Raw genomic sequence first — 23,073 nt, forward strand, 5'->3', positions numbered from 1 at the left:
GAGAATAGAATCGTACAGCATAGAAGGAGGCCATTCGGCCCATTGTGCCTGTGTCTGCTCTTTGAAAGAGCTATTCAATTCGTCCCACTCTCCTGCTCTTTCCCCATAGCCCTGTAATTTTCTCCTCTTAAGTATTTATCCAATTCCCTTTTTAAAGTTACTATTGAATCTGCTTCCGCCACCCTTTCAGACAATACATTCCATATCACAATAACTTGCTCCGTAACAAAAAATTCTCATCTCACCTCTGGCTCTTTTGTGAATTACCTTAATTCTGTGTCCTCTGGTTACTGGCCCTCCTTTCAGTAGAAACAGTTTCTCCTTATTTACTCTATCACAACCCTTCATGATTTGAACGCGTCTATTAAATCTCCCCTTAACCTTCTCTGCTCTAAGGAGAAAAATCCCAGCTTTTCCACATAATGGAAGCCCGTCATCCCTGGTAGCATTCTAGTAAATCTCTGCATCCTCTCTAAGGCCTTGACACCCTTCCTAAAGGAAGATGTGTGTGCCTGGCTCAGACGTGCTTAAATAGAAATCACAAAGAGGCCTTAGTTCCTTGGCCAGATTTAGTTGAAAGGAAAAAGAAAGAGAAAAAGCATAAGTATTTTGAATGCAAACACACCATGTAGGATTTTGAAGAAGCGAATTACTATGCTTCATGAAGATTCTAACCCCATCACCGCTGCTTGTTTGTGTGTGTATCTATATATATAAAGCGGCTCTTCTGTCTGTCTGGATGTCTGTCCCGATGTCTGTCTGTCCGTTCTCTATACGTTTGAAAGTTATAGAGCGTACCGACGCGCGCGTCGCCTCAAAAGAAAGCTTGTGATCCCGGACCGGTCATAGGCGTATTTACGTTTCGGCCGGACAAAACTCCCGCCCGCGGTATCCCAAAAACGTTCAGCGTTCCGCTCATTAGCATCTCATTAGCGACCGTGTGACATCGAGGTCCACCAATCGGACGGCGGGTTCCTTCCTTCAGTTGAGTGTCGAGTGACTCGACGATTGACCAATCCTACGCTTCGGTGACCTGACCGGTCGACCAATTGGTGCGTGTGTGGGCGGGCCTTATCCTTCTGAACCGAGGTGAGTGGCCGCCATCTTGATTTTTCACAATTTTTTCCCCTACACTTTCTGTGTGTTAGGGAACTAAGGTAAATATTTTAATGATGTGTTAGGGAATTAAATAACAATTTAATAGGGGGGGGGAGAGCCTCGGGAAATCGCGGGGGGGGGAGAGCCTCGGGAAATCGCGGGGGGGTGGAGAGCCTCGGGAAATCGCGGGGGGGGGGGAGAGCCTCGGGAAATCGCGGGGGGGAGAGCCTCGGGAAATCACGGGGGGGAGAGCCTCGGGAAATCGCGGGGGGGGGGGAGAGCCTCGGGAAATCGCGGGGGGGGGGGTGGTGGGGAGAGCCTCGGGAAATCGCGGGGGGGGGCGAGCCTCGGGAAATCGCGGGGGGCTCGCGCCGCCCGCACTGACCGCGCATGCGCCGCCCGCACTGACCGCGCATGCGCCGCCCGCCCGCCCACAGCGGCCGTCCATCAGCCGCACGATACGCGGGGGACCTCAGCTCCGGACCTCAGGCGCTAGGCAGGGGGAGGGGCCGGAGAGAGGGACAGAGGGGAGCGGGGGAGGGGAGGGGTGGGGGTGGGCGAGGGGAGGGAGGGAGGGAGACGGGGGAGGGAGGGAGAGGAGGGGAGGGGAGGGAGGGGAGAGGAGGGGAGGGGAGGGATAGGACAGGGAGAGGACATGACAAGGAGAGGGGGGACACACAGGGGCAGGGAGACCAAGCGCCCCAAAATTGCCCTCGCAACGCGGGGCTCCCCAGCTAGTATATATATAGATATTATATATATTCACATATACACACACGCACGCGCATGCCTGCACACTCGCACAAAGTTTCTCTACTTTATTTGAATAAAAATAAAAATTGAACTACGATGGAGATATCTTTTGTCTTTATCAAGTAACTTTGCTGCAGGAATTATATTTTGATTGAGCCCCATTCATCTACCATTAGTGGAGATGAATGGATATTCTACAATTTAATTTAATTACCTTGGGAGTATTATGCAAACATTTGATCAGGTAACTAAATAAGAGGCAGAGTCCACAGTATATTAAATATACCTGATTTATGGCAAGGGTGAGCCAGATGGACTAAACGGCTTTTCCCTGTTCCATAATTTTTTACATCCTTACCAAAGCACTTTCATAAGATTACTGTTACATAAGGTTAGAAGAAATAAATTTTAATAATTATAATTAATTTTATCTGACTGTCTACTAGAAAAATCAAATTGCAATTAATCACTCACAGTTGGTGAGAGGCTATGGCCGCAAAATTCGGCTCTGTAGCGCCCGGTTTTTGGGTGCTACGGATGCCGTTTTGGGTCCAAAATGGCGTCCGTGCTGAGCGTGCGTGCACATTTCTGGTGCGTGCCGCGCTAGATGCCGTTTTGATGAGGTCGTTAGCGTGGGAGCTGGGAGTGTGCGCCGGAAGTTTGCAGAGTAGGCAGATCGTGACGTCAGTCAGCGTGTAACGCTAATTTGATGCCAGCGCTGCCATTTTCGACCTGAATGCTGCAGCTAATTCCCTCTCTTAAACACGCACAGTTGAACATGCGTTCAGCAGCAGGAAGGACCCCCCACCAGTGCTATTTAAGGGGATCATCAACTGCTTTCAGGTTAGTTACTGATTGATTTCTACTGGCTCTTGGTGAGTTTGTAGAAGTGTTTGTTATCTTATTTGAAGTTGCTGAAGTGTCCAGGGAGTGTTGCGGCAGGTTACTCCACGGCTTCTGCTCAGACCAGTTGCTCCCAGACATGGGGGCAGTAGTTTGTATCCCTCTTGGCCTGCAGCATGACAGTGAGAATGAGCAGAGGCGACACAGAGGAGGACAAGCTGCTCGAAGAGAGAGGAGGAGGAGGGGGAGAAGGGCACTCAGCAGGAGGCTGTATCCACCCAGGGTCTTCAGGGAGCAATTCTTCTACCTCAACCTCAGCAAGGAACAGTGTATGTGACATTTCCGCTTCACTAAGGAGGTGCTCACTGAAATCTGCCACCTGTTGCAAGCAGAACGGCAACCTCAGAGTAGGGCGAAGGACAGCATTGCAGTAGCTGTGAAGGTGAATGCGGCCATGAATTTCTATGTGTCCGACTCCTTCCAGGCTGGAGCAGGTGATATTTCCAACATCTCCCAGTTTACATTGCCAGAGAGAAGCAGGCGGAGCGAACCTGCGGCGTTACCAGGATAGCAGGCTTCCCCATGGTGCAGGGTGTCATTCACTGCACACTCATCGCTTTGCGGGCGCCGCATGTCAATTTGGAGATGTACCGCAACCAGAAGGGCTTCCAATCCCTCAATGTCCAGCTGGTGTGCAACCTTACTCGGCGCATCATGCAGGTCAATGCTCGGTATCCTGGCAGCAGTCATGATGCCTTTATTCTGCAGCAATCCACTGTACCGTCTGCTGTACCAACCTCATTTGAGCCACCATGTCAAACCAGAGGGTGGCTACTGAGCGACTAGGGCTATCTACTGACCACCTGCTCATGACTCCGGTGCGCAATCCAACCACACATGAGCAGCATGCATATAACGAAAACCATGCTGCCACATGGAATGTGAATGAGCAGACCATTGGGGTGCTTAAACAATGCTTCCGCTGCCTGGACCACTCTGGAAGAGCCCTGCAGTATTCACCAGAGCGCATCTCAAGATTCGTTGTGGTCTGCTGCATATATACCGAAGAGCTGAGGAGGAGGAGGAAGGGAGGAGGCAACCAACACAGCCCCTTTCTGGCCGTGCTGTCCATGTTCGATTCATCCGACTGTGGTACAAGTGAACGCAACCCCAATTCCCTATTCACCAATAGTCCCACACCTTCCCTTCCCTCTGTTACTGACCATCACAGCGTCCTCTTGGTCACAATGCTACATTAAAAGCCACGAAACGAGCATTCCAAACCAAATTTATAAATTAAACCATTCAATATTATATACCAAAGTCAACTAATCACCTTTGTGCATTCCCTTAGTGCCTGCCTTCCACGTGTCTTTGCCTGTCCTAGTGCTTCCCCACAGTGCAACACCAGCATGGCTGATGGAAGGCTGCTGACTTTCAGCGGGGAAGACTGCGGGCACCACACAAGTGCCAGGCAATGACCATCTCCAACAAGCGAGACTCTGACCATCTCCAACAAGCGAGACTCTAACCATCTCCCCTTGACATTCAATGGCATTACCATCGCTGAATCCCCCACTATCAACATCCTGGGGGTTACCATTGATCAGAAACTGAACTGGACCAGCCATATAAATACTGTGGCTACAAGAGCAGGCCAGAGGCTGGGAATTCTGCGGCGAGTGTCTCACCTCCTGACTCCCCAAAGCCTTTCCACCATCTACAAGGCACAAGTCAGGAGTGTGATGGAATACTCTCCACTTGCCTGGATGAGTGCAGCTCCAACAACACTCAAGAAGCTCGACACCATTCAGGATAAAGCAGCCCACTTGATTGACACTCCATCCACCACCTTCAACATTCACTCCCTCCACCACCGGCGCACTGTGGCTGCAGTGTGTACCATCTACAAGATGCACTGCAGCAACTCGCCAAAGCTCCTTCAACAGCACCTTCCAAACCCGCAACCTCTACCACTTAGAAGGACAAGGGCAGCAGACGCATGGGAACATCACCACCTACAAATTCCCCTCCAAGCCACACACCATCCTGACTTGGACCTGTATCGCCGATCCTTCACTGTCGCTGGGCCAAAATCCTGGAACTCCCTTCCTAACAGCATTGTGGGTGTACCTACACCATATGGACTGCAGCGGTTCAAGAAGGCGGCTCACCACCATCTTCTCAAGGGCAATTAGGGATGGGCACTAAATGTAGGCCTAGCCAGCGACGCCCACATCCCATCAATGAATTAAAAAAAAAAAAGATGGCCTTGGAGGGTGACCTTGAGCAGCTCTGGGCCTAGAAGGCCTGGCTTCGGACTGCACCACCTTAGCATGGGCGGCAGCAGTCTGGGCTAGCTGGCTGACAGGCAACAGCAAGGACACTGGCGGAGTGGCAGTGATGGGAGTACGAATGCTGTCATTCTGAGAGGACAGCAGGGTTGGCTCCCATGGATCCATTGCCACTCCTCAGGGGCAGCGCCTCAGCAATCCTAATAATCAGCTGGAGTACAGACTGCTGTGAGACCCTGCAAGTCCCTTTCCACACTGGTAAACCTAGCCATTGTGGCAGCAGTCTGCGCTTGTGTGGCAGCAAGCTGAGCTTGAATGACTTCAGTCTGAGTTTCCATTTCAGCACTCAGACGTTGGGTAGCTTCTGCTTGTGCTGTAATGGAAGCTGAGACTTCGGCATCAGACGCGGCATGATGGTTGGGTCCACAAGTGTGTTAATGGATCTGCCCATCCTTTCTACGCTGAAAAGGATGGGCTTTAAGTTCTTCCCAAAGCCCTGTGCAAGGCTGGAGCTGGACGCCATGCTCCTTGACATTGCATTCAGGCTTTCTGGCCGGCCTACTAATGCACCAAGCATTTCATAGTGCATACCCATCAGTGTTCTTCTGTAGGCCGTCCCATCGAAAGCTTCATCTGAGTCTGTGCAGCACAAACTCGTGTGCGATCTCGTCCTTCAGGGAGTTGGCATCTGTGCTACCCTTTCCCCTGCCCTTGCTGCAGCCCACTCATGCCCGGTGTCTTACCACATGCAGATCCCGCGTCTAACCTATCCTCTAAAGTACGCAGAGTGTCAGTATCTGAGCTGGTGGCTGGGTGTGTGAAATCGAATGACAGTGTTTCTTCTTCTTCATGCTCCTCTCCCTCTTCTTGTTGAAGCATTGGCTGGGCAGGCTGGATTTCTTGGGTGTCTGAAATGAGAAAGACACAAGGGTAGGATTGTGGTGAGGGGGGGGAGCAAGAGTTGCATGCTTACACCATGTGCAGCTTGTAAATCAGAAGAGATTGCAGGATGAGGGGGAAGTGGGATATGAGAAGGAAGACAACATATGAGGATACCGACATATTATATTCTTTCAGCTCCGCCACTGGCCACAGGCTCAGCCATGCCATTGCCAAGAATGGCCAACACTGTCTCCTCCATGGGGGTGAGATCATGCAGGCGAGCCTGTCCCCCGCCGGTTAATTTCTGCTGACGCTGGTTGTACACCACCTATTCTATAAAATTCTATAGACTCTGGAACAGTTCCCATGGATTGGAGGGTAGCTAATGTAACCCCACTATTTAAAAAAGGTGGTAGAGAGAAAACGGGGAATTATAGACCGGTAAGCCTGACATCGGTAGTGGGGAAAATGCTAGAGTCCATTATAAAAGATGTAATAGCAGAGCACTTGGAAAACAGCGACAGGATCGGACAAAGTCAACATGGATTTACAAAAGGTAAATCATGCTTGACTAATCTACTGGAATTTTTTGAGGATGTAACTGGTAGAATAGATAAGGGAGAACCAGTGGATGTGGTGTATTTGGACTTTCAGAAGGCTTTTGATAAGGTCCCGCATAAGAGATTAGCGTGTAAAGTTAAAGCACATGGGATTGGGGGTAAGGTACTAACTTGGATAGAGAACTGGTTGGCAGACAGGAAGCAAAGAGTTGGAATAAACGGGTCTTTTTTCGAGTGGCAGGCAGTGACAAGTGGGGTACCGCAGGGATCGGTGCTAGGACCCCAGCTATTCACAATATATATTAATGATCTAGATGAGGGAACTAGATGTAATATCTCCAAGTTTGCAGATGACACAAAGCTGGGTGGGTGTGTGTGCTGTGAGGAGGATGCCAAGAAACTCCAGTATGATTTGGACAGGTTGGGTGATTGGGCAGATGCATGGCAGATGCAGTATAATGTGGATAAATGCGAGGTTATCCACTTTGGTGGCAAAAACAGGAAGGCAGATTATTATCTGAACGGCAATAGATTGGGAAAAAGGGAAGTGCAACGAGACCTGGGTGCCCTTGTGCACCAGTCACTGAAGGTAAGCATGCAGGTGCAGCAGGCGGTTAAGAAGGCAAATGGTATGTTGGCCTTCATGGCGAGAGGATTCGAATACAGGAGCAAGGATGTCTTGCTGCAGTTGTACAGGGCCTTGGTGAGACCACATCTTGAGTATTGTGTGCAGTGTTGGTCGCCTTATCTGAGGAAGGATGTTCTTGCCATGGAAGGAGTGCAGTGAAGACTCACCAGACTGATACCTGGGATGACAGGAATGACGTATGAAGAGAGATTGGGTCGATTAGGCTTATATTCGCTAGAGTTTAGAAGAATGAGAGGGGATCTCATTGAAATTTATAAAATTCTAACAGGACTAGACACACTAGATGCAGGAAGGATGTTCCCGATGGCGGGGAGTCCAGAACCAGGGGTCACAGTCTAAGGATAAGAGGTAAGCCATTTAGGACTGAGATGAGGAATTTCTTCACTCAGAGAGTGGTGAACCTGTGGAATTCTCTACCACAGAAGGCAGTTGAGGCCAATTCATTAAATATATTCAAGAAGGAGTTAGATATATTTCTTAAGGCTAAAGGGATCAAGGGATATGGAGAGAAAGCAGGGACAGGGTACTGAATTTGGATGATCAGCCATGATCTCATTAAATGGCGGAGCAGGCTCGAGGGGCTGAATGGCCTACTCCTGCTCCTATCTTCTATGTTTCTATGTTTCTATTCCTGCAAGAGAATGGGAAGTGTGTCAGTGTATGTGGTGTAATGTGTTTGGTGATGTGGCTGTCATGGTTGAATAGGTGACAGTGTATTCAAGCTGTGATTTGTGGGTTTGAGGCTTGCAGCAGTGGTAAGTGTGTGTGTGTGGGTGAGGTGAAGCTATGAATTTGAGGTATGAGTCCTGTTTGGTAGAGATTATTGGTAGGTGAGTGATGGTGGGTGTGGTGCATTGAGCATTGTGTGAGGCTAGTGGTGCAGATGGTGTGATAAGGCATTTGAAGATGAATTCACGGACTTTGACCACTCGTGAGGTCGTTAAACTTCTTCCTGCACTGAGTCCATTCCTCGGGGCTGGTCTGCTGCCTGGAGGGCCTCCTGGGCCCCTGTGGAAAAAGGACCTCTGTGCTGGAGTTGACCTCCTGGACCAAGGCCTCCAGTGTTGCATCGGAGAACCTTGGTGCACGCTCTCTCCCCTGTTGTGCCATCATTATAACTTTGTTGTCCATTGTCTTCTCAGCCTCTTCAATCAGCTGTTTCAGGCAGAAGGCACCTCCCCTTTAAGAGGTGCAGACTGCCTTTAAGTAGTGCAGTCTAGCTTTAATTGGAGCTAGCCTCGCACGAACGTGGGCTCCCTGCTGAGCATTTAGCCACTCAGCAGCACGTTCAGCATTGGGCTGAATGCTACAACCATGCTAATCAGTGGGCAGCATGAAGTTTGTAGTCCTCCGAACCCCGTGCCCGTTTTCGGGGGCTAACCAATTCCGAGGCCATTGAGATTAAAATGGGTATGCAGGTCATAATTTCAAATTTTGCAGATGACATGTAACTCGGAAATGTAGTAAACAATGAGGAGGATAATAATAGACTTCAGGAGGGCATAGACAGACTGGTGAAATGGGCAGACACACAGCAGATGAAATTTAATGTAGAGAAGTGTGAAGTGATACATTTTGGTAGGAAGAATGAGGAGAAGCAATATAAACTAAATGGTACAATTTTAAAGGGTGTGCAGGAACAAATAGACCTAGGGGTGTACACACATCTTTGAAAGTGGCAGGACAAATTGAGAAGGCTGTTTAAAAAAATTGGCTTAATTAATAGAAGCATAGAGTACAAAAGCCTTTATAAAACACTGTTTAGGCCTCAATGCTGGGCACAACACTTTAGGAAGGTTACGTCAAGGGCTTAGAGGGGGTGCAGAAAAGATTTGCTAGATTGGTACCAGGGATGAGGGATTCAGTTAAGCAGAGAGACTGGAGAAGCTGGGGTTGTTCTCCTTAGAACAGAGAAGGTTAAGAGGAGGTTTAATAGAGATATTTAAATCATGTACTGTTTTGATAGAGTAAATAAGGAGAAGCTGTTTCCAGTGGCAGAAGGGTAGCCAAAGGACACAGATTTAAGGTGATTGGCAAATGAACCAGAGGCGACACCAGAGGTGTCAAGATAGATTTCTAGACACAAAAGGCATCAAGGGGTATGGAGAGAGAGCGGGAATATGATATTCAGATAGAGGATCAGCCATGATCATATTGAATGGCGGAGCAGGTTCAAAGGGCTGAATGACCTACTCCTCCTATTTTTCTATGTTTCTACATTTCTATAAGGAAGAAATGTTTTACACAGCGAGTTGTTGTGATCTGGAATGCACTGCCTGAAAGAGTGGTGGAAACAGATTCAATAGTAACTTTAAAAAGGGAATTGGATAAATATTTGAAGGGAAAAAATTTACAGGGCTATGGGGAAAGAGCAGAGGAGTGGGACTAATTGGATAGCACTTATAAAGAGCCGGCATGGGCACAATGGGCCGAATGACCTCCTTCTGTGCTGTATCATTCTATAATTCCAGCACAGCACTGAAATATCCCAAATCAAATTCACAAATGATATCCTATGTGACTGTGACCATGGTGCAATATCCCTCCTCATATTTCTTGATCTCTCTGCAGCCTTTGACACGGTTGACCACACCAAACTCTTCCAATGCCTCTCCTCTATTGTCCAGCAGAGTGGCACTGCCCTTTCCTGGTTCCCCTCTTACCTAGCCAGTCATAGCCAGAGAATCTTCTGCAAAGGCTACTCTTCTGGCCCTCGCAACGTTGTCGCTGAAGTCCTGAAGGATCTATCATTGGCCCCCTCCTATTTCTCATCTATACGCTGCCCCTCGGCAACATCATCTGAAGAAATCAGGTCAGGTACCACATGTGCACCTCGACACCCAGCTCTACGCACCATCATCTCTCTTGGCCCCTCCACTGCCTCTGTGTTGTCAGAATGCTTGCCTGACATCCAGTCTTGGATGAACGGCAATTTCCTCCAGTTAAACATTGGGAAGACCAAAGCCTTTGGGTGGCTAAATTGGGCTGTATAGCACCTGCTGTTAAGGCAACACGCGGCCACCTAACGCTTGAAAATGGATTCCGAGATCCGATGGGAAGTGTGCAGAACGGCGACTTGGTAAAGGGGTTTGTGGACATGCATGCAATGAATGCCAGCAGCATGTAGGGCAGTGTGATGTGATGTGAATCAGTGTGCAATGCTGACTTGGTGCCAGCACTGTCATTTTCCAACTGCACACTCCAGCCAAACTCTGTTTTAACCTCGCACAGCTGAACACTAGGTTAAATGGAATGAAGGACTCCCATCAGCACTATTTAAAGGGATCATGCACTACTTACATGTTAGTTGTTGGATTATTTCTTCTGGTTGCTGGTGCAATTGTATGTGTTTTGGAGCTTTCCTATACTTGGCTAAAGTTCGAATAGTCTACAGAGAGTGGTCTGGCTGGTGCTGACTTAATCTTTTGTTCATTTAAAAGCTTGCACTGAAACAAGTAGCTTCCAGACATGGGTGACTTGGTAGGGCTTCCTCTGGGAATTGAACATGCCTGGGAGAATGAAGAGGGCCACCCAGAGCAGGACACGCTGCTAGAAGAGGAAGGGGAATAAGGGCTCTCAGCAGGAGGCCATATCCACCGAGGGTCTTTAGGGAGCAATTCTCTTACCTCAACTTCAACGAGGATCATTGGATAAGATGTCTTCGCTTCACAAAAGAGGTTGTAACTGAAATATCCCAACTGCTGCAGCCACAACTGCAATCTCAAAGCAGGAGAAGGACAGCATTGCTTATGGCTGTCAAGGTGACCGCCTACTTCTACCTCCATAACATTGCCAATCTCTATTCCTGCCTCAGCTTTTCTGCTGCTGAAACCCTCATCCATGCTTTTGATACCTCCAGATTCGACTATTCCAATGCTTTCTTGATCCACCTTCCATCTTCCATCTTATATAAACTTGAGCTCATCCAAAACTCTGCTGCCTGTATTCTAACCTGCACCAATTACTGCTCATACATCACCCCTGTGCTCATTGTCCTACATTGGCATCCGATCCACCAATGTCTCAATTAAAAAATTCTCATCTTCATGTTAAATCCCACCAAGGCCTTGCCCCTCTCGATCTCTGTAACCCTCTCCAGCCCTACAACCCTCCAAGAACTCTGCATTCCTCCAGCTCTGGACTCTTGTGCGTCCCCCACTCCCTTGGCCCCACCATTGGTGGCCGTGCCTTAAGCTGTCTAGGCCCGAAGTTTTAGAATTCCCTCCCTAAACCTCTCCATCACTCCATCTCTCTGTTCTCCTTTAAGACCTTCTTTAAAACTTATTTGATCAAGCTTTTAGTCACCTGTCTTAATATCACCTTTGGTTTGGTGTCAATTTTTGTCTTATGCTCATGTGAAGTGTCTTGGAACATTTTGCTACGTTAAAAAGGCGCTATATAAGTACAAGTTGTTGTTAGCAGTTTAAATGCTGAGAGCTGGCTCATCGATGCCAGTTTCCTGGAATTTGAATTTAAAAAGTGCTAATATAAAAGTGGCTCTAGTTAGACTCTGTGGCTGATATTTAAATTCTATATGAAGTGATTCCATCCCCTCTTCTGTCATCACCTAAGAGGTCCTCTTTTTAAAATACATGCATGAGGAGGAAATTAAAAGAGTAATTCTATAACCCTTTATTCCCAGTAAGGAAGCCACGCTTACAGGGACCATGAATCTCCAACAAGAGAGTCCAACCACCTCCCCATGACATCAGCATCGCCGAATCCTCCACCATCAACATCCTGGGGGTTGCCATTGACCAGAAACTCAACTGGACCAGCCACATAAATGCCATGGCTACTAGAGCAGGTCAGAGGCTGGGTATTCTGCAGTGAGTGACTCACCTTCTGACTCCCCAAAGCCTCTCCACCACACACAAGGCACAAGTTAAGAGTGTGATGGAATACTCTCCACTTGCCTAGATAGGTGCAGTTGCAACGACACTCACGAAGCTTGACACCATCCAAGTCAAAGCAGTCCACTTGATCGGCAGCCCAACCACCACCTCAAACATCCGTTCCCTCCACCACTGGTGCACCGATGCTGCAGTGTGAACTACCGATAGGATGCACTGCAGCAACTCGCCAAGGGTTCTTTGACAGCATCTCCCAAACCCGTGACCTTCACCACCTAGAAGGACAAGGGCAGCAGGTGCATGGGAACACCATCACCTCCAGGTACCCCTCCAAGTCACACATTTGTAAGGAATGAAAAAAGCCATTTGATCAAATGAACTATTCCAAATGCCATGGACCTCACTCTATTGATGCAATCACCTAAGGGAATGTTCTGTAAAAATCCTTTTCATCTGTCGAAGCTGTAGGGTAAATTGAGATTATCAATTCTGCACACCATTTCTATTTTTCAACATTGGCCAGTGTTTTTACACAAAAGGCATTTTCGTGATCCCAGTAGCAATGAAACTATTATATTCCATACAGTAAATACTTAACACAATCATTTTTAATCCCATTTGTTAGGCACAGAAAAGTTGTTGATAAAATTAAATGGAATATCGCAGCATGGATAAGAAATTGGTTAAAAGACAGAAAATAAACAGTAATGGTTAATGAATGCTTCTCGGATAGGAGGGATGTAAACAGTGGTATCCTCATGGATCAATGTTGGGCCCACTGCTCTTCTCAATATATAGGAATGGTCTGGACTTGGGTGTAGAGGGCACAATATCAACATTTGCAGACGAATCAAAAATAGGGGTAATGATTAATTGTGAAGAAAACTAATATACTTCAGGGGGACAGATACGAGTTATTAGAGTGGACAAATAAATGTCAGATGTGGAGAAATGTGAGGTGATACTAATTTAGAGGAAGAATAAGGAGAGGAAATATACACTAAATGGTAAAACTTTAAAAGGAGTGGAGGAGCAGAGGTGGTTAGGGGCTCAGATAAACAAATTTAAACATGGGAGGACAAGTTGATAAAGCACGTGGAATCTGAGGTTTTATAAATAGAATACAAAAAGCAATAGCAGAAACGGTGGTGGAAGTAAAATTAATGTTTTTTAAAAGAGAATTGTATAGATATTTTAAAAAGAAAAGTGTAAAATGGTATGGGGAAAGGGCAGGGGGATAAATCTAACTGGTTAGCTCTTTCAGAGTGCTAGGATATGCACAATGGGCCAAATGGCCTCCTTCTGTGGTATAATTTTATGATTCCTACTAGATATTAATAACTTTATCTTTGTATCCTAGAGTTCTAGGTTTAAGGTCCAAATTAAATAAACTGTTTACATCTACATTATGGATTCTCACTCAGAAAGATTTATTGCCTATAAATCTTTTAAACAGTAAAAATAAGTTCACCTCTGAGTGTCTGTTCAGAGCTTCGTGCATTGGGCGTGTATATCAGGAATTCAGACACATACCTTGTTCACAACCTCCATGATTTTCCATCAGTAATGGAAGCTCGTGGGACTACAAATTAGACATGCACCCCAATTCCCAATATGCACTCCTGACTTGCAAAGTTTTGCATTGGGAGTGGTAATAATGATCTATACAATGTTAGGATCACTTATTTCAACTTTAAATGCCCTTCAAATGCATTGTAATACTTGATTAGCCTTGTTGATAAGCTTCACCCTGATTGAATATTTTTAGTGAATTGTCAATAATCATCTCCAAATAATTTTCCTTTGTTAATAAATGTATTGATACACTGCAAGCTGCCTACTTCATTCTAACAAAAAATGTGCCTATTTTGTACACTATAGCTGAAATTGCCAGAAATTACAGACAAGAAGCAAAGAGACAAAGTGTTTACTAAGAAAACAGTGCAAGGGGACTACTTGGAAAATAAATTTCCAGCAATGTAAGTTGTAATTTAGCAGATCCAGAAGGATTTATTTTCAAGCAGTACTTAATATTTTCTATTTTTAATTGATGTCATTTTGTTGGTTAGAAAATACATTAATTTTAGTGTTACATTTGACATTAGTTAAGTAATTTGTTTTAATATTAGCTCCGATTTATAGGACCACTAGCTGGGGAGCCCCGCGTTGCGAGGGCAATTTTGGGGCGTTTGGTCTCCCTGCCCCTGTGTGTCCCCCCCTCTCCCTGTCATGTCCTCTCCCTGTCCTATCCCTCCCTCCCCTCTCTCCCTCCCCTCTCTCCCTCCCCTCCCCTGTCTCCCTCTCCCTCCCCCACTCCCCCGCTCCCCTCTGTCCCTCTCTCCGGCCCCTCCCCCTGCCTAGCGCCTGAGGTCCGGTGCCGTTGCTGAGGTCCCCCGCGTATCGCGCGGCTGATGGACGGCCGCTGCGGGCGGGCGGGCGGCGCATGCGCGGTGAGTGCGGGCGGCGCATGCGCGGTCAGTGCGGGCGGCGCATGCGCGGTCAGTGCGAGCGGCCCGCGGGAGCCGGCAAGGCCGTTAGCGAGCGGGAAACTTCGGGCGGCGCGCCCGCGCTCCGTCCGCGACACCTGAGAGGGGGAAGTAGAGAGAGACAGAGAGGGAAGAGGAGAAGGAGAGAGAGGAGAAGGAGAGAGAGGGAAGAGGAGAAGGAGAGAGAGGGAAGAGGAGAAGGAGAGAGAGAGAGGGAAGAAAGAGAGAGAGAGAGAGAGAGAAATTTTTTCAGCTTCAGGCCCCGAGTCCCCCCTGCGCTAGGGTGAGGAGGAGGGGGGGGGGTTGCTAAACACAACATAAAACTCAAATAAATTGTTAATTAATTGCCTAACACATAATTGAAATATTTACCTTAGTTCCCTAACACACAGAAAGTGTGGGGGAAAAAATCGTGGAAAATCAAGATGGCGGCCACTCACCTCGGTTCAGAAGGATAAGGCCCGCCCACACACGCACCGATTGGTCGACCGGTCAGGTCACCGAAGCGTAGGATTGGTCAATCGTCGAGTCACTCGATACTCAACTGTAGGAAGACCTCGACGTCACACGGTCGCTAATGAGATGCTAATGAGCGGAACGCTGAACGTTTTTGGGATACCGCGGGCGGGATTTTTGTCCGGCCGAAACGTAAATACGCCTATGACCGGTCCGGAATCGCAAGCTTTCTTTTGAGGCGACGCGCGCGTCGGTACGCTCTGTAACTTCCAAACGTATAGAGACCAGGCGGACAGACAGACAGAAGAGCCGCTTTATATATATAGATAGATTTTTGGACTTTAGGGAAATTAAGGGATATGGAGATCGGGCAGGAAAGTGGAGTTGGGGTCGAAGATCAGCCATGCTCTTATTGAATGGTAGAGTAGGCTCGAGGGGCCGTATGGCCTACTCCTGCTCCTAATTCTTATGTTCTTGCTAGCAATGGGCGCTGGTCAGAATATTAGGCACATGCCGAGTTCAATGAGTGCCCGAAATATGTGAAAATGTGAGGAGCATCTTCCATATAACTTGCACCTGTATTTTTACTGGAAGATGGCCTTCAACCCCAAATAGGATCTCCCTCCTTTAATACTGTGGTGTATGTAACCTGTTCCACCTTAAGAGAACTTAAGCCTGGTCCACCTTAAGAAAGGTACTACTTTCTTTGGCTGCTGTATACGTAATACCGGTGGTGACCACACCGGTATATAAGCACAGTGTAATAATATTGTATTCAGTATAGTCCAACCTCCAACCAGTAAAGACCTGTTGAATTTACTCTTGTGGTCTGTGTAGTAATTCTCACTATAACACACAGACTTAACAGTGGCGACGAGTCCAATTCTTACCCTGCTGCAGTAATTTCCACGGCGACTTCGTCCACAGACAGGACGTCGAAGAGAGGTTTCCACCCTCATCACCTACGGGAAGACACGTCGAGCGGCAGGCATCGAGCAACCGGAGTGCATAAGACATCCTGACTTCGAAGCCTCCATCAGCGACTGTCAGCTTCTTCTACTACCTCGTGGTGGGTAAGCCGGGCAGCGACGCGACAGAAAGTCAACCGCGTTGGCTGTACAGACGGGGCTGGGAAGACGGAGGAATAAGGGCGGTGAGGTCGATCGCAACCAGAGATAAGGGCCGGGCCACTTTCGAGCGAGAGGCGCAGCGCGGGACATCGATCGCGACCGGAGATAAGGGCCGCATTCGGGCTAAAGGCGCAGCGTCTGGGGAAACTGAAGGCGCGAGAGCCGCGGTGAAGCGGAGACAGCGTCGGGGGACGGGTGAAGACCGCCAAGCGCGGGAAAACCGCCATTTTGTGGGCGGAGGACGACGGCAAGAGCGGGAAGCCGCCATCTTAGATAACATTAAAAATACGATAAATTGCTACGATGCCTAAACATGGGAACATTAATGCCTTCGACAGTGATATAGAAGACTGGGCTATGTATGTAGAACGCATACAAAACTATTGTAAGGCAAATAAAATTCCTGAGACAGATAAAGCACTAACATTACTAAACTTAATGGGTGCGAAGACATACGGGCAATTGAAACACCTGTTATCACCAGATGAACCGGCGGATAAGACGTTCGAACAGATTGTTACTGTCCTAAAAAATCATCTTAGCCCCACGTCGCTGATGTTAGCGGAACGATTTAAATTTTACGATAGAAGACAGCGGCAAAATGAAAGCAATGCTGAATATTTGATGGAATTACGTAAGCTAGCAAAATATTGTCAGTTTGGAACGGGACTGACAGAGGCACTTCGAGATAGATTTGTGTGTGGTTTATTTAAACAGGATACACAAAGGCGACTGCTCAAGGAGAATGAGCTGTCTCTCGAGAAGGCGGTCACTATGGCAGCAGCACACGAGGCCGCAGCGAGAGGCACGGCAGTAATGCAGCTACGGCCACCGGAACTTGGTACAAACAAATTGGGTTTGAGTTCTGTCAAATGTTATCGTTGTGGAAAGACAACGCATGATCAGAACCAGTGTTGGTTTAAAAACCAAGAATGCAGAACGTGTGGCAGGTTTGGCCACATAGCTAAAGTATGCCGGTCAGGAAAGAAGACCAGCAATAAAAAGTCACCGCAAGGAAAATATGCAAAGGTACACAAGGTGACAAAGAACAGTTTGACTGAACAGAAGTCAGATTCAGACGCTAGCAGTAATGAACTGGATAGCTTAAGAATACACAACGTTGGTAAGGATACAGACCTCCAGACAATTTGGGTCACTCTTAAGATAGCAGGAGTCCAAGTAAAAATGGAATTGGACACTGGATCGGCATTGACGGTCATGAATAAGAAAGATTACAGAAGGTTATTCCAACATATTCCCTTACAGGATACGGAGATTATATTGAAAACATACACGGGGCAAAGAGTGTACCCATCGGAAAAATAGAGGTAGAAGTGGTCCACAAGGGCGAAGGAAGCCAAGTAATGGACTTATATGTGCTACCTGAAGGAGGTCCACCACTACTAGGACGGGAGTGGATTAGGAAAATGAATATGGACTGGCACTCCTTGAAAGCACTAACGGTAGATTCCGGGGAAACAGCTGTCAAACCTAAACGATTGTCCAGAATATTGGATGAGGCTAAAGAGGTGTTCCAGCCGGGACTGGGAACACTGAGAGGAATTACGGCAAACATCAAGATTGATGAACATGCACAACCAAAATTTTTTAAAGCCAGACCGGTACCCTATGCAATACGACCTGCGGTTGAAGCGGAGCTGGAAGCACTAGAACGTTCAGGGGTACTGTCTAAAGTAGATTGGAGTGAGTGGGCTACGCCCATTGTTCCCGTTATGAAACGTCCTGCGAACAATAAGCCAGGAGATCCAGGGAAGGTTCGCATCTGTGGAGATTTCAAGATCACCGTTAATCCGGTGCTTCACACGGTGCAGTATCCGCTTCCACGGATTGAGGATATTTTCGCTTCACTGTCTGGCGGGAAACACTTCACCAAGATAGACCTGGCGCAGGCGTACTTGCAGATGGAGGTTGAAGAAGAGTCACGCCAATACCTCACGATCAACACGCATCGAGGGTTGTACCGGTACAATAGGCTGGTTTTTGGTGTGGCATCGGCTCCAGCAATTTGGCAGAGGGCCATGGAGCAGGTATTACAGGGAATTCCAGGCACACAATGTTACCTGGACGACATTCTGATCACAGGTGATGGTGATGAACAGCATCTCGCTAACTTGGAACTGGTGCTCAACAGACTGAAAGAGTATGGACTTAGGGTAAATCGGCAGAAATGTGAGTTCTTCCAGAAGCGGATCTCGTACTGTGGTCATGTCATTGACTGGGAGGGGCTTCATAAGTCTCCTGACAAGATAGCGGCAGTTGTAAAGGCTCCCGCTCCGGAGAATGTCTCTCAGTTGAGGTCGTTTCTAGGATTAATTAACTATTACCATAAATTTCTGCCAAATCTATCCACGGTGCTGCATCCGTTGAACGCTCTTTTACAGAAAGGGGTACCATGGGACTGGGGCGAAAACTGTAAGAAGGCATTTCGCAAAAGCAAAGAATTGATCACCTCAGAGGAAGTGTTGGCTCACTTCAACCTGACACTGCCTATTCGGTTGGCTTGTGATGCTTCTCCATATGGTATTGGGGCAGTACTCTCACATAAATTGCCAAATGGCACGGAAAGGCCAGTCGCGTTTGCATCCAGATCATTGACCTCCGCTGAGCGCAACTATGCGCAGATCGATAGGGAGGCCCTTAGCCTTGTATGGGGAGTGAAGAAGTTTAATCATTACCTACAGGGCCAAAAATTCACACTTCTGACGGACCATCAACCGTTGGTGTCCATTTTTAACCCTAAGAAGGGTGTTTTGGTGATGACAGCACAGCGTCTCCAGAGATGGTCTCTTTTCTTAGGGGCACATCAATATCAGATAGAATTCAAAGGTACGAAACAGCATGGCAATGCTGATGGCCTGTCGCGCCTGCCACTACCTGAAGATGAAGACACGACGGAAGTTGACCCTGTTGAGTTATTTCATTCGACCATTATCGAGTGTTTACCTGTCACCAACGCAAGTATTGAAAGAGAAACCAGGAACGACCCGACACTGTCCAGAGTCTACGAGGTGACAGTGAAAGGATGGCCAACACGAGGTGATCCTCTGTTACCGGCATTCTCGGCAAGGCGAGACCAGCTGTCCGTCTGCCATGGTACTTTGATGTACGGGACAAGAGTGATTATTCCTCCCAAGTTAAGGGAAAGAGTTTTAAAAGAACTACATGAAGGTCATCTGGGGGGAGTTAAAATGAAAAGTCTTGCTAGGGCTTACGTATGGTGGCCGGGTATTGACCAACAGATTGAGGAGTTAACGAAAAGCTGCGCTGGGTGTCAAAAAGTGCAAAATGCACCTCCGATAGCACCGCTACACCCATGGGAATGGCCTTCAGCCCCATGGCAACGCGTACACATTGACTTTGCTGGTCCATTCATGGACTCCATGTTCCTAATCGCGGTGGACGCACATTCCAAATGGCCAGAAGTGATCAAGATGAATACCACTACTTCAGAAAAGACAATTGCGGTGTTAAGAACAATATTCGCAAGGAACGGATTGCCAGAACAGATCTGTTCGGACAACGGACCACAGTTTGTATCGGAAGAATTCCAACAATTCTTAAAGAAGAATGGAGTTAAACATTATACCTCTGCCCCATATCATCCGGCGACAAACGGGTTGGCTGAAAGATTTGTCCAGACATTCAAAAAGGCTATTAAGGCCATGAATGATGATCAGATTCCGCTGCAACACAAGGTCGATAAGTTCCTGATGTCATATAGAAACGCCAATCATGCCGTGACTAACCAAAGTCCTGCTATGATGTTTTATAACAGGAGGTTGCGGTCCAAGTTGGACTTGTTAAAACCAAATGTGCGGAGAGAAGTGGAAAACAAACAGTTTCGGCATATTAACAGCAAGACCACTCGAACTTTCGACGTAGGACAACCAGTGATGGCAAGAGGCTATGGAAATGACAAATGGCAGTCCGGAACAATCCGGGCCAGACAAGGACCTCTGATGTACACCGTAGATATTGGTCATAATGTGATAAGGCGTCATGCGGATCAACTGGTAGAGTCGAGAGCAAGGGCCGAACCCATGGCTGTGACAGAGACAGCTGTGGAAGACGTTCATGAACCTGAAGCATCTACCTTGGCCGAGAATGTATTTGATGATGATGACACCCAATACATTGGCAACCAACTAGAGGAGGCACCTCAACAACAGGAATCAGAGACCACTGAAAGGCGTTATCCAAACCGAATCAGAAAGCCTCCTGAGAGACTGAACCTTTGAACTGTTATACCTGAAGTTATATATGTATATATGTTATGTTTATTTGGGGATATGACTGTTAAGCTAAAAAGGGAGGATTGTGGTGTATGTAACCTGTTCCACCTTAAGAGAACTTAAGCCTGGTCCACCTTAAGAAAGGTACTACTTTCTTTGGCTGCTGTATACGTAATACCGGTGGTGACCACACCGGTATATAAGCACAGTGTAATAATATTGTATTCAGTATAGTCCGACCTCCAACCAGTAAAGACCTGTTGAATTTACTCTTGTGGTCTGTGTAGTAATTCTCACTATAACACACAGACTTAACAAATACATCTCCTGCAGTTGCATCTCCAACTCTTCAGCATCAAAGGGAGGAATGTTTCCCACATGTTTCCACTGTGCCATTGGGAACAATTAGCCCACTCATCCAAAAGTCTGCTGCCCGTATCCTAACTCGCATCAAGTCCTGTTCACCCATCACCCCTATGCTCACTGACATACATTGACTTCCTGTCCGGCAATGACTTGACTTTAAAATTCTCATCTTTGTTTTCAAATCCCACAATGGCCTCGCCCCTCCCTATCTCTGCAACCTCCTCCAGCCCTACAACCCTTTGAGATCTCTGCGCGCCTCCAGTTTTTGCCTCTTGTGCATCCCTGATTTTCATTGCTCCACCATTGGCGGCCATGCTTTCAGCTGTCTAGGCCTAAGCTCTAGAATTCCCTCCCTAAGCCTCTCCGCCTCTCTACTTCTCTCTCCTCCTTTAAACCTACCTCTTGGCCTAAGCTTTTGGTCACCTGTCCTAATATCTCCTTATGTGGCTTTGGTGTCAAATTTTGTTTGATAACGATCCTGTAGAGCACCGTGAGACATTTTACTTCATTAAAGGTGCTTTATAAATACAAGTTGTTGTTGTTGTTATCGGCCACCATCACAGATTCCCCTTTTGTGGACACCTGTAGCTCTTTAAGAACTATTACCTTGCCAGATGTTGCACTTCCCAGCCAAGTATGCTACAGGCTGTTAAACTTTTAACTCCTGGAGAGATGTGTGTTGGATATCTTGGGGAGTTAAAAGTTTAACACAGGCCAACTCTGTGGGCAAACTTTTTCTGTGTCAGTAGCCTTTTCAAATTAAGGTACGGGACTCCCACTGCAAAACTCAGTGTGACCCACCCCTGAGCTGTTATTGTTTGACTCGCAAAATCGGAGCTATAATGCTGACAACTAAAGAACAGTGCAGATTTTTTGGAAGATTTTAAAAAAACATGGGGAGATCTTAAGTGGATCTCAGGTCATGCGTTTTCCAAAGGGCCAGAGGGTAAACCAAGAAGGAGCCCGTCTGGACTGTTCCAATGTATCTCTTAAACACAGTTACAATTACATTGGCAGAAACATGGGAGCAGCTTACTTGCTCGCTGTCTCTGCTACTGAAAAGAACCTGAAGTAGACAGACCTAATAAAAGGAATGGAAGAAAATTGTCCTAAACCTGGCCAGACCTAACCAAATGTTGCTCCTTCTTCCAGTTTAATTGTTACATGATATCTTGGCTCAAGTCCCTTGATTGTCAGTTAGAGTTTGTTTCAAACGTTTTTACATTGTCATTAAAAATAGATAATCAAATCTAAAACCAAAGAAAATTTAAATTGTCCAATAGACCTAGTGGCTCATACCCAGGTGGTTTTTGGTGTGTGTGTGTGTATATGTGTGCCTTTTTAGACAGATCAGCCACAAGCTATAAAAAGGATGTGAGTACCTGGGGATTGACAAAGTCATCTCAACACTGCATCACCTACTTAACTTGAAGCAGTGACCAGCCCATGCACACAGGGGGAATTTTAACCCCCAAAAAACATGTGGGCTGGGGTCGGGTGGGAGGTTAAAGTGTTAAAAAAACAGAATCCTGACTCCAATCTGCCTCCAACCCGCCCACTTCCGATTTTAACGGAGGCAGGACGGGGTGGGCAGCCAACCCGCTCACAGGAGGTGTATTGCTCATTTAAATATTATAATGAGGCTGGCGTGCCTCATGTTGATCCACCGTTTCAAATTTAACTCTGGCTGGTCGGGTTTGCTAGGCCTCGGGGAATCCACCAGCTAAAGGAAGGTGAGGATAATTTCATAGAATTTACAGCACAGAAACAGGGCATTTGGCCTATTGCTGGATCCAGAAGGTAAGTGGATCCAGCATCCCTACCTCACCCAACCCCGCGATCGGACACCCCCCCCCCCCCCCCCACACACAGCCTCATTAAATGAACCACTCGCCTCCTGGGAGTGGGTTGGTTGCCCGTCTCCCATTATGCCTCCATTAAAACTGGAAGTAGGCGGGTTCGAGGCAGGTTGGGCTTGGGTTTGAAATTTTTAACATCCCACCCGACCCAAACCCACCTGTTTTTGGGGGTTAAAATGACCCCAATGTGCTTAGAAGGGCTTGTGCCAGTGTGGGAAGAAGTGTTGGCTCTTTCTGTATGCTCAGAGTCACTTTGTGATTCTGATATTATGGTGCACTGATAAAGCAAAGAATCCTCATGAGTAGCAATTGATGAGTATTGCAAAATGATGCAAGCTGGTGCGGATGGAGCCACGAATTCCACCATCCAATGTCATGCAGCAAGAGCTAGCTGCTCCCAGGATTACCATAGAGCAGCATACAGTAATATCAGTGGCCTCATTGAAGACCTCAGACATGCAGCCAGTGAGCAGAGTCTGAGCATCACTGATGATGTTGAGGCCCTTGACAGCCATCGGGGCGGGATTCAGAGATGCAACAGCATCTACATACAGAGATCACTAGCCATTGTCAGCAGTTGGACTGCATGAA

The 23,073-nt window shown here is 47.3% G+C and overlaps 1 protein-coding gene and 1 long non-coding RNA gene across 2 annotated transcripts in view; both read left to right on the forward strand.

Moving 5' to 3' along the window:
* Positions 1–23,073, forward strand: part of LOC147117747 (uncharacterized) — a 258,768-nt gene that overhangs the window by 160,682 nt on the left and 75,013 nt on the right. The window lies entirely within an intron of this gene.
* The window catches only part of LOC147117748 (uncharacterized), an 88,679-nt gene that overhangs the window by 39,146 nt on the left and 26,460 nt on the right, over positions 1–23,073 (forward strand). The window contains exon 2 of the mRNA XM_085988990.1: positions 13,814–13,911. Within this exon, the coding sequence (XP_085845116.1) occupies positions 13,814–13,866 (53 nt within the window). The 3' untranslated portion in view covers positions 13,867–13,911. The remainder of the gene's footprint in view (positions 1–13,813; positions 13,912–23,073) is intronic.

Source organism: Somniosus microcephalus, chromosome 5, assembly GCF_052327205.1.
Source record: "Somniosus microcephalus isolate GS21.2 chromosome 5, FLI_Smic_1.0, whole genome shotgun sequence".
NCBI classification, from domain to species: domain Eukaryota; kingdom Metazoa; phylum Chordata; class Chondrichthyes; order Squaliformes; family Somniosidae; genus Somniosus; species Somniosus microcephalus.